This window comes from Struthio camelus, chromosome W, assembly GCF_040807025.1.
Source record: "Struthio camelus isolate bStrCam1 chromosome W, bStrCam1.hap1, whole genome shotgun sequence".
Classification (NCBI taxonomy): Eukaryota; Metazoa; Chordata; class Aves; order Struthioniformes; family Struthionidae; genus Struthio; species Struthio camelus.
This window is the reverse complement of record NC_090981.1, coordinates 15,617,594-15,630,091: the sequence shown is the minus strand read 5'-3', so window position 1 is coordinate 15,630,091 and position 12,498 is coordinate 15,617,594. Positions and strand designations below refer to the sequence as shown.

At 36.9% G+C, this 12,498-nt stretch overlaps 1 protein-coding gene across 8 annotated transcripts in view; it reads right to left on the bottom strand.

The window, feature by feature from the left end:
• The window catches only part of LOC104153745 (guanine nucleotide exchange factor subunit RIC1), an 89,192-nt gene that overhangs the window by 17,447 nt on the left and 59,247 nt on the right, over window positions 1-12,498 (bottom strand). For 5 of the 8 annotated variants that reach the window (XM_068925420.1, XM_068925419.1, XM_068925424.1 and 2 more), the window contains 9 exons: window positions 9,466-9,608; window positions 9,101-9,237; window positions 7,385-7,476; window positions 6,016-6,104; window positions 4,913-5,057; window positions 4,362-4,410; window positions 3,136-3,288; window positions 2,567-2,770; window positions 58-96 (listed from right to left, as the gene is read on the bottom strand). In XM_068925420.1, coding sequence (XP_068781521.1) covers window positions 58-96; window positions 2,567-2,770; window positions 3,136-3,288; window positions 4,362-4,410; window positions 4,913-5,057; window positions 6,016-6,104; window positions 7,385-7,476; window positions 9,101-9,237; window positions 9,466-9,608 — 1,051 coding nt within the window. The remainder of the gene's footprint in view (window positions 1-57; window positions 97-2,566; window positions 2,771-3,135; window positions 3,289-4,361; window positions 4,411-4,912; window positions 5,058-6,015; window positions 6,105-7,384; window positions 7,477-9,100; window positions 9,238-9,465; window positions 9,609-12,498) is intronic. The other 3 variants (XM_068925423.1, XM_068925421.1, XM_068925422.1) reach the window with 2 other exon arrangements.

Sequence of the window (12,498 nt, the reverse complement as noted above, 5' to 3'; positions counted from 1 at the left end):
AGTTATAGGAACCTAATACTTTTATTGAAGCAACAAAATATTAAAGAAATAACTCACCCTTATAGGCCAGTTGCTCTCTAGATATGTACTATGAATCTAAAAATAAAAATTAAATTTAAAGTTATGATAAAATATAATGTTCAAGAGGAACTTCTATGGCATCAAGTTTTTTCAAAGCATTTCAATTTCTAGTTTTGTGATTTATTTTAAACACAATTTTCAAGAACACTATAGAACCATAAGTGTTTGGCTGGTTTTGAATACAAGGAATGTAGCAATGCATTAATAACACGTAATAGCTAATACTACCCTATGGATTATTAGTCAAATTTCTACATGCTTTTCTTCCACACAGAAACTCCTGATCCAACAAAAGTGGAACTTTTCATAGGAATGTACCAGTTTTGACCAAACCCTGCAGTTGGAAAGGATTTTTCAGTTAGGATAGAATTTCTCTAAGCAGAAACACATGCCAGGATGGCCAACAGCCGCCTTGTGGTAAAGACACTTGCCTGTTATGTGTTGGATTAAATCTTGATCCTGGATTTACCATGTCACTTGAGATAATATAAAATCCAGGATCAAGATCCAGTCCTCAATCTGATATAATTCGGGTGAGCATCCTCATCACCAAACCATTAGCTCTTCTGTTGGGTATGTTTTTTCTCACATAAGATTCAATTGTGTTTGTTTTGTCCCTACATAGACTGAAAATCTCACCCTCCCCCCCCTCCATTTCAGGGGACAAGAAAACCACCAGGCCAGTTAGAGTAGAGACTAGACAGCATTCAGAACTTGATACAAATGCCTAGCGTCAAATGCAACACAACAGTATTGATTCATGTGAAAATCTCAATCCTGGTGTACATTTTTCTGAATGGAAATTCAAGGTTTTAACAATTTTTTTTAAAACATAATTTTTTTAAAAACAAACAGTGTGGAAGTAGAAGATAGACTAGATTTATGGATTAAAACTTATTTAATTTGTTCATACTGCTTGAAAAACAGAACCTGCTCTTGGTAATAGCTTCTTTTTCCCCAAGCTTGATATTTTAAAGTTTCAATTATTTATTTTTAAAACATGTCATTTTAGAGTGATTGAAAATACAAGAAAAAACCTAAAGCTGTATTTCAGCAGTTGAAAGTGCTTAAAGCAATGTGTATAAACATAATAAACCTAATCCCTAGAGTATTTCTTGTACCTATCCTCCCCTTCAAAGCATGGGAAGGGAATTTAACTTCTTTTTCCTAAGATCAGAAAGTGTAACCATGTATCCCTGTAATATGGTATTGCCATTGCTAGTAACAGGCCATAAGCTTTGTACTGAGTTTGCAAGGCCTCAGAACTGAGGCTTGTCAGGCCTGCGCTGTCTGAAGTTTTCTTGACCTGCCTGTAGCTTTGTTTTACTTGGCTTAGCTGTGATAGCAATTTCTAATTAACCAGGTGTCTATGGCTAATTTGTTCTACTTTTGCTTATCTTTGTGTGGTACAACCATAGTTTTATATAAATAGCAGTAACAAGTAGTTGTTCTAGGTAGAATGAGCTATTTATGACTCTAACACAATGACATAGTGCACAGAAATACAGGCCTGGTACGAAAGCAGAGGCCTTGAGAAGGGGAGACACAGGATGCAGCGTAGAGGAGTACAGGCATGGGATGGTGATAAGAGATGGGGCACAGGCTTGGCACTGGCGACCCCCATGGCTATAAACAACTCACTAATGGTCAGTTAAAAAAATGCAGACCTGGAGCTGGACAAAACTGGCTTTAGGGGCAACAAAGAGAACAAAGAAATAGCATCTAACATGTAAAGGGCACCATATATAGTAAACTTGGCTGTAACCTGGAGCTGCAAACTAATGGAAGAAAGAGAAAGGTGTAAAAGCATGTTAGCAAACGTGTAAAAGTGAATCCTGGGAGGAGGAAGACGAAACCAGCAACCTCAACATCACATTCCTCCTGGAGAAGGACTCCAGAGGCTGATGACTTATGGTGTTATCCTCTCCAACAGTCTGAAGCTACTGACTTTAAGAAACAGAGGAGCAATAGAAGAGCAAGCATGACTTCAAGAGAAGGGATAGAAACCAAGATGTTTGTGTGTGTGTTTCAAATAAAATTGTATTATTACTATTATTGTGACTTTTTCCAGTATATAAGTACTCTAATTGCATTATTATTTCTTTTTCCTGTAATAAATAGATCCAGACTAACAATAATTCTTGATTTACACTGTTAAGAGTTCTGTTACACTAAATTCTTGGCTTTACATATATAAAGTGTGCTTCCTCTTCACCTGTAAAGATTTTGAGCATAAGAAAAGACATTTTAATTGTTTTATTGGCTAGGATTTAAATCCACAACTGGAAGGCCAGGATGGCCAACATTACTTTACCATTAGGCAATAAGAAGAAGCTGTACTAGGGAAAAGCAAGAGAAAATAAGCAAGCAAACATCCCATACAAAAAGGGTACATTAAAGAGTGATAATAAGAACAGATTCATTTCCCAACCCCATGAACGCTAGCAAGCATAGAATACTTATATGAGTGACCAATGAAAGTTACCTGTACAACATGCCAATGCCTGTGTCCTAATAAAGTGCTTAGACCTCGAGAATCTAAACCACCATCTGAAAATGGGCTTCTTCCCCTGGCAGGCTTATGTTCAGAGTGCAGTGAAGTATTTCTGGGACTCTGGACCCGTTTGGCATCTCCACAGTTCAAGTACAAGCGATCTTCTCCTTGAAGAAGGACTTGTTCCTGGTTACTCTACAAAACAAACCAACCAACCAACCCCTTTAACTTCATGTATAGAAAATGAGAAGTAAAACACAAATTCACTTTATTAACAAACTCAACTTAAACAACATGAAAAATAGAAATTAAAGCAGTTTAACTTTTGCATCACCATATATGATGCATCAAATTATGGGGTTTGTTATAGCAATACACAGCAATATTTTCCAAGTGCCATTTTAAAGGCTTTTATTATAAAGAGATGTGCTTTTTAAAAAGAAACAGGCTAATTGAATTGTTGGAAAAGAGCCTGAAAATCTGATAAGGGAATAACTCAAAGGTCATCCGAAAACTGAGAACATACTCTAAAATAAGGATACTTATCAATAAATACTTACCATACAAGGATTAACAGTGAGTACACTCTTGATGAATTGAAATTGCAAAATACTAAATTGGTGAGCTTCATTCTTTGCGTCTCTTTTACACTTTGTATTTTGAGAAAAATTCCCATCAATCACCCAGAGGTGATATCCTTCTGAACCCCAACTCTGAACATATGCAAAAAGTAAAAATAAATATTACTTTAGACTCTCAGCAAGACTTACAGGAATGTACTGTGATTGATCTTAGGCTATACACACGACTAGCAGAAAACTGCCAGTTTGCCATTCTGAAAACAGAAAGCATCATATAGGAACCTCTGGCAGTAAAACCCAGAGGGAACATTAAGCATATAGCTTAAGTTCTTTCCTTTTATATATAAAAGTTTGTTAAATGTATGAACTCCATATAAGTTATGCAGATAGTAGCTTAAGCCTGCAAGCTAAAGAGTCTAACCAAAAGGCCACAAAAATAATAAGAGGCATACAATTCTTCATCCCAATAAAGTCAATGGTTGTTGATCATTAACATCAGTGATATCAAAATTTCAACCTCACTTAAAAACAAAACAAAACAAAAAAAAACACATAAAAAGCAAGAACAGGTATATTGTATTATCCATCCAAATATATATTCCCACTTTTTATGCATGTTTAAAAAGCGTGTATCTTGATAGTGATAGGACTATATGCAAATAAAATTCAAAACTTGAGAATAATTGTACAATTTATACCATGGTTTGTGAAATAGATAACGTTTTATATTTACCAACATCTACTTATTTGACAGACTAGCAGGATTCACACTAATTTGTTTCATGAGTCCATATTGTGAATTAAACTACTTCAACAGACAAGGCTAGATTAGTTAATAATTTTAGTAAAAAAAAAATAAGTTTCCTGTCTCGTGATACTCTGAAATATATAAGATAATAAAGGAGACTATTAAAGAAGTCAAGCTAAAAAAATGTTCATTCTTAAAAAAAGCAAAGACAAGAAAAGGCTTGGTACGCATACCTCACAATCAGGAATATAAATGAAAAAGAACAATCAACTCTCCCCTTCTCCCTCTCCCCTCAGTACAGCTACTTGTGTTAGAAAGTATAGTATCTTGTTTATTAAATATAATACTGTTGAAGAAAGCCAGTTTATTATTTTGTAAAATATTTGTAATAGAACAGATTTGGGGGGGAGGGAACCAAACAGCCGTCCCATTACAGTATTTTTACAATCATATTTACCATAGAAGTGATCTTTAAAGGGTCCTTTTTAGTACCATCAGAACGATACCTTAAAAACCAGAACAGGACAAATTTGAGTCTGGAATAACTGTATCAAAATAAGAAAACATCTTCCTATTGCAGTATTGTCATAGCATTTTGGTTTTATCCTCTGCTCAAGCTATAAGGCCTGTGTGAGGCACACTACTACTTAAAGGCAAAGCAACTTCATATTGTCTGTAATGTAATGTAAACATTCTAAATTATGCTTTCTGGATGCCATCAATGCTAATACATTTTCAGCACATATACTATTAGTAGTAAGAGAATTTTAATACTATTTGACTATTAAGTCTTCCTTCAGAATCATTTGCTTTGCTAGAGAAGGAGACCATTACAAAAAATGTATAGGATTATTCATTTTCACATGATCCTCTCCTGTTTAGTCATTTAGTGATTTTGATGTTTACAGAAATAAAATTGAAACAACATCAAACAATCAAATCTACAATTCAGTTAATTAAAAGTATTTTCTAATAAGTTTTATGGTTTTCATAGTGAAAGATACTCACACAAAATCTCCTCCCAGAGTACAAATAAGCTGGGCACCAAAAACACTCCATAAGGACATGCCTCCAAATTCCCAGGTCACCATAACAGCACAACCATCAGGAGACCACTTGATCAGTTTAACTGGTCCCGTTTTATTCCAAATATCTGTTTTAAAATAGATAGCAAAATTAGTATGTGAAAAACGTTAGTTACTTTTCAACTGCTTTTGTCATAAGAAAAAAAATTATACATATACTTTTGATTGTCCAGTTAACTTCTTTGCTGCATTTAATATCACAAAAAACAAAACAAACAAACAAAAAAAAATTATGCTTGTGTTCAAGCAACATTGCAGTTTGGGCTAAAGGGGATCACTGAATTCCTAATACAATTTTTATTGAAATTGGTGGGACTCTACAGGATTTTTTTTTAAATAAACCTACAGAAAACATGACAATTGTTTCAAGTTCACTGCACAAATTCCTACCACTAACATACTCCTTACCAATTCTCCCTGTCATTTTCTCAGATGAATAATGCAAAAGTGATGTTGCTTTCTGTTAATAATCAAAGGAGAAAGGAAAGGAAGAAAGTAGAGAAATTGAATGTTGATAACCAAAATAAAGATCAAATACATTTGTCAAACCATGTCCATCCAGTGTTTGGTATTGTTCAAAGTGCATACAATGAATTCATCTTTACTACGTTACAGAAAACCCGTAGGAGGAATATTCAGTCTAAAACCAGATATGTTTTTATTATGTTTCAATGTTATTTCTTACTTGGCCAGTAGAGGGATTTAAAATCTTAAGATTAATTGTGCAGGATACTAAAACCTGCAACATTTAAAAGAAAACCAGTAAAGAAGCACTACCTGTCAACTACTTGAATTCAAATTTTATCCAAAACAGCAAAGATTCACATATGAATCACATCACTAGTAATAATGCAAACAGTGAACAGTACTTTATTAACCAGGATAAAAATATTCTTTAATACCTGGGGAAAGAAAAAAGCAAAATACTTAATTTCAACTCATGAGACTTGAATGCTCAACTTTGTATTGTACTTTACAAGAACAACTGGAAAAATCTAGCAATAAAATTAACATGGCAGAACTCACCAGGATATTGTTTTGGTGTCAGCTCCAATTTATGAGAAAATTGCATGACTCCAGTAGTGATATCCATTGTATAAACTTGCACAGAGCCGCTGGAAGAGATTACAAACACCGCAGCCTATAGAGCACTTGGATTTCTAAACTTCAACAAGTTGTTAATATATTGTTTAAAAATGGTTTCCCATTCTCAGATATACTCCACTTACAGTTAACACACAGAAATTTATTAAATAAAAGTTTAAAAAGAAAACCTGCCCATATTATATAACTTTTGGGCTATGTTCTGATCAAAGCCAAACATGAAGATACTTTTATAACTATCTATCTACTTTCACTTCTAAAAAATAGAAAACACGCACCTCGCTATTAGTGTCTGCTACTATCTAGATAAACTAAACTTTTTTTAGTCTAGAACAGATGCATTGTGTCAAGTAACATGTTTACAAGAAGCTTTGCAGAATGCAGTAGAGAACCCAACAGAACAGGCTTATAAAACCATCAATGCAGTGAGTACTATTTGGTTCTATGAAAACAAATTTATACAGTTCAAGCTTTTACATGGATCCAAACTCCATAGCAATCCCTATAAATACTTTTAAATTGGATGCGGTTTACTGGGTGATAAAGTTTCATTTGAAGTGCGCTAGTGCATATTAAGATTGCAAAAAAACAAAAACAAAAACCCCCCAAAGTATAACCCAAAGTGACTGGAACTAAAATACAATTATATTGCTACAACTGGGAATACAATTCCCAAAGAAGGCAATTGAAGACTAAACCACATAGATGACCAAGTTCTTATGAAGCTGACTCTGAAAAAAGCTACACTATAGGAGTTACAAAACAAACAAAATTATATAAAAGGAACCATCTTCGAAGGAACAAAGCAAACAGCAGAAATAAGAGTGCCTTTCACTTAAAAGACATTCCCAGTTATTCAGCAAATAGGCAATATTTTTCCCTACCAAATCTAGACTCTACAGAGCAGAGTTCTGTCAGTCAGGTGCAAAAAGTCAATATTTCTAGCCTAATATTAGCAATATTAACTTTTTGACATCAACTTCATTTCAAAACAACCCTGCTTTGAGATTAACTGGGGTAGTGGCAGGTTTCCAAGCCTCACTACTGCTCTAGTTACTTTTATTCTTCCAGTCTGAAAAATAAATGATATTTGACTCATTCACCTGAAATGATTCCCTTCCCTTCTACCTTCTGGTCAAAGCAGGTAATTCCACCTTTAATAGGACTGGTAATTTATATCTTTAAAGCTTTTACAACATAACTTTGTAATAAAGAAACTAATACTTGTGCTTCATAAGAAACCTCCAAATCTTTCCCAATCAACTTGTCAGAATAGTCTTACAAAACTTACTTGGCACATCCAAATGCCATTAGCCTGTATTTGTTATTTACTGCCACACAAGTTCCATCAACCACATCTTGTGAGCAAACACCATAGAGCTGCTGTAAAGAAGTCACAAAAGATTTTTGTTAAACAATACTTTTATTCATGATACTCAATCAGCTTCTACACGTTTTCCATATAATTCAATAATCACTCAACTAAAGTTCACAGCTGTTTTGGAAGTGGAGCTTTACAGTATCAAGCACAGAGAAATTAAAACCTGTGCCCTCCTCCCTAACCCCCCGTTAGACTAAAGTAGTTAAAAAAGAGAAGTGTTTGCAGAGTGGCCCAACATGTCTACATTGTAGTCCAGCTGCCTATTTGGGGAAAACAATCAAAAACTGTACATAACCATGACAGCAAATCTTTTCTCCCATGAACGTGGTAGCAGTTCATTAGACAGGTCTGTGCATGCACTGCGGGTGTTCAGCTACAGTTACAAAGGCAATTAGCAATAATCCCATTCTCTGGGTCTGCCAGTTGACCTACATCATGTAGATGTTTTTCTTTTCAATATATATATATCTATAGTAGGAATTTAAGTACATCTGTTTTTAAATACCAAAAACCAATGTATATAATGCTTTCACAACACAATTTTCCTGATATTTACAACATTACAGAGATGTTTAAATAGCAAAGCATATTAATACAGTAATCTCAAATCAAATTTTATATATTTTTTCAATAATAAAGTATATTGTATTTCTATTTGAAAAGTTTATTTCAATTGCAGATTTCAAGATTAACTGATATAATTCAGATGAATAGTCTACCTACAAATTGACGTCATCAGGAGTAACAAAGTTATATAGGCATCAGGTTTTGTTTATCAAAGCTCTGAATAACCAAGGTAAGACAACAGCTATAAGGCACATAATACTACTAACACCACATAAAATAAGTCGAAGGTATGAAGGATGGAGTCAGAACACAAAACAGGAAAAATACCCTTCTGCAACTGCTGAATCTACAAATATTAAAGTGGGGGGGGGAGGGAGAAGGGTTCAAAATCCTTTTACCAAATTAGGAGTTTTGGACTAACTACACATAGCTTTCTGGATTTTCTGTAATTAAAATAAAGCAATAATATCAAGTGAGAAAAATCACTACAGTTTGTAGATCAAGTTATAGGTGAGAACTTGTAGCTTGGAAAAGATTCCTTTAAAATAAATTCTGAAATATGCCTATCACTGTTAGAACAGTTAGACTTGCAGCTAAGGCTGAGAGCTAGGAATAGTACCTGTGAGATACTTTACAGCTGGAGAAACTCTCTCTTATCACCCCACTTATAATTAGTAACAGGAAGTCTGTTTCAGACACAGGAATAAGACCTCAGAACTGTAAACAGGCTCTGGAATGATGAAAGATCAAAGATCAACTCTACTTCAAACCAACTGTGACAGTGCACAATAGCTCAAGATTTGGCCTAAAGCTCTTTCTACTATATGCTCTCCCATAAAGTCACCTTATTAGTTTAGTTTCAATCTATGGTATGAAACATCATACTGTTCTCAAGTTGCCTCTTAAATAGCTTGTCATTTTTTAATTTGTGGGTGAATTGAAGCGAAAGCTATAAGTTAACTGAAATATGGGGGGCACACGGAAAGAAAAACATTCAGTTATTTTCTACAACTAATACAAAGACAAAGTAACATATCCTAGAAGTATTAAATGTTATACCTCAGCAGTGAATCTACTTGAGATTGATGTAATGAAACCAATCCTGCCATCATTAAAAACAACAGCAAACCCATTAAGCGTGGCACAGTATTCCATATCTCTGATGTGAACATCTTCAAAGCCCAAAAAAGAACCTGCTGAGAAAACATGAGCAATTTTAAAAGATGTCAACGCAGTGCTACTGCTAGCCAGAGTTTACAGTTCTTTGCTTATTATCTCACAGCAATAATAACTCATGTCAACAGGCTACTTTGTCCATATTTACAAAACAGGGATTTTTCACTCCTCTAGTTGAAAGCAGAAAATATTGTGCTTTTATTTTAGAGGGTATTTCTCCATTATTTATCTATCACAAATAAAATTACCTCTAGAAGACTGCAGGTCTACTGAAAATGGTACTGTACATAGGTTGATGACCTTCCTTCCATTGGTCATGCCATCCCAGTGAATAAGATGGAGAAATCCATCAGCAGTAGCAACAAGTAGATCCTCTACCATACACTGCAAACTAATAAATGCATTTGTCATTCTTTAAAAATCTGCAGCCTAAGCCAACATCATAGAAAAATCAATTAATGTAACAACCGCTACACTACAACACTTTGAGTAAGCAAGTGTTCAAGGAAATTATGTTAAATTAGTTATAAATTTACTGCATAAGCCCTCTAAAAAGTAAAGGTACCAAGCTGCTAAAATATGGTATATGGTTAGGTTATGTGATAAAAAGCTTGTCTCCGCACACACAAAGGAGCACAGAGGAACAATGGCAGGTGGAGGAACTTGAATAATACCCTGTCCTGAAAGGGACACCCTGCCCCAACTCCTCCCAGGGCTGTCATAGGAGGGTGTCAGCCCCATTGTCATTGTTCAAGGGTGACACCCATCATGACGAATCAATGGGAGAGGTTCTCCGGATAACCTCACAGATTATGGGGGGTTACTGCCTAGGGGGTATGGGACACATTATGAGATGCAGGGGAAGAGCATTTGGGGATTGCACAAGACTTATGGGATGTTTAGGGGAGGAAGCAAAGGCAGGGAAAGAGGGATCAAGGTAGATTGGGGAGGAACAAGTGTGGGACAGCTCTCTCTCTCTCTCTCTCTTTGGGAGGCAACTGGGGAGAGTGAGGATCCAGGGCCAGCTACTAGACAGACTGAGTGTCTAAGCCCAGCTACTGAGGGTATCCACATTGTATATATGTATATATTTCCCACTAAAGGACCTTCATGCTGTTCAGCCAGAGAGGGGAACAGGATGAGGCCATTGGTGCTGTTTGTGTTTGTGTGAATGCTCAGTGTGACTGTCTGTGTTGATCTGCGTTGCCAGCTGTGTATATGTGTGTATTGTATACATGTGTTTGTGTGCCTACTGGAGATACATGCTCAGCCTCACTATTGGTTGGACATGGGGACATGGAGCTATGGCAGCCCCATCTCTAATGGGCTACTGGATTCAGCAACTCCCTAAAAGTATATGTTTCTGTTCTTTCTCCAGGAATTTAGAGTTTATTACTGTAACAATACAGCCTTTATTAATTACTTAACTCATATGTAAACTGCTGAAGGCCATATGCAGTACTTTGACTAAACAGGATGCATTGCTGCCAACAATCTGCCATTGAACAGTCATAGCAGATGACCAATACTGTCTAGACTTTCTAAATAATTCATGACATTTCAGCCTGATCTTAGATCACAGGTCAGAAAATGAGATTTCTCCTAAAGTTCTTGCAAAAGTTCTCTAAAATTTCTATTTTCAGTACTTATCTCATTTCTTCCAACATCTGTTTCCTCTCATGTAGCCTGTTCCCAAACTGCATTTTGTCCTCTTCCTATCCCCCACCTCAGTCCTGTATAGTTTTCCCAATTTTTCGCTCATACTTACTACGCATGTTAAATGTCTATTTATAGAGACTGAATTAGCCACAAAAAATTCAAACAAAAGAAAGCCACTCTAAAACAAATTGGCTACCCACTACAGATGGGAAGTGAGGCACTGAAATTCTGTCTAAAATTTTTCCCTGATGCACCTACATATCTGCAAAACCCCTAACCCACATAGAGAGATCCAGATCAAACACTTTTATGGTAGTATAGCACATCTATGTTCATTGTGGAGACACAATGGGATAGCTCCCCTGATTGGAGTGCTGCAATGGAGGGATACAGGCTCTACAGGAAAGATAGAGTGGGTGGGTGAGGAGGAGGAGGAGGAGGAGGGGTTGTGTTCTATGCAAAGGAGTGGCTTGAATGCATGGAGCTTTGCCTTAGGGCAGTTGATGAGCCAGTAGAGAGCTTGTGGGTAAAGATTAGAGGGCAGACCAGCACAGGTGGTGTTGTAGTAGGTGTCTGCTACAGACCTCCTGATCAAGTGGAGGAGGTAGATGAAGCCTTCTTTAGGCAGCTGGAGAAAGCCTCACAGTCACAGGTCCTGGTACTCATGGAGGGGCTTTAACCACCCCAATATCTGCTGGAAGGGCAGTAGGGCTGAGTGTAACCAATCCAGGAGACTTCTGGGATGTATAGAAGACAATTTCTTGATGCAGGTGCCTGATGAAATGACTATGGGAGATGCTCTGTTGGACCTGCTAGTCACAAACAAGGAAGAACTGTTGGATGATGTAAAGGTTAAGTCACTGCCAAGGCTGCCCAATTAGACTTGTGGAGTTTAAGGTCCTGAGAGGAGTGAGCAAGACAAACAGCAGAATTACAATCCTGGACTTCAGAAGAGCAGATTTTGGCCTGTTCAGGGATCAGCTTGGCAGGATCCCGTGAGAAACTGCCCTGGAGGGCAAGGGTGCCCAGGAGAGCTGGCTAATCTTCAAGAAGTTATCCTTGTAGGAGCTGTCCTCCTCAGAGCACAAGAACAGTCCATTGCAATGTACAGGAAGTCAAGCAAGTGTGGCAGAAGGCCAGCATGGATGAACAGCGCTGACTGCACTCAAACACAAAAAGGAAGTACACAAAAGGTGGAAGCAGGGACAGACTACTTAGGAGGGATACAAAGACATTGCGCATGCAAGTAGTCAGAAAAATCAAAGCTCAGCTGGAGTTAAACCTAGCAAGGGAGGTGAAGGGCAACAAGAAAGGTTTCTCCAAGTACATTGGTAGCAAAAAGAAGGTTAAGGAGAGTGTGAGCTCATTGCTCAGTGGGGCAGGGGACCTAGTGACAAGCGGCAGGGAAAAGGCTGAGGTACTCAGTGCCGCCTTTGCCTCAGTTTTCACTGGTAAGGTCTGCCCTAAGACTTCCCAGGTCCCTGAGCCTCCTAGCAGAGCCTGTGAGAGCGAAGCAATACCCACAACAGAGGAAGAAAGAGTTAGGGGCCACTTAACCCACTGGACATACACAAGTCCATGGGACTAGATAGGATGCATCCAAGGGTGTTGAATAAACAGGA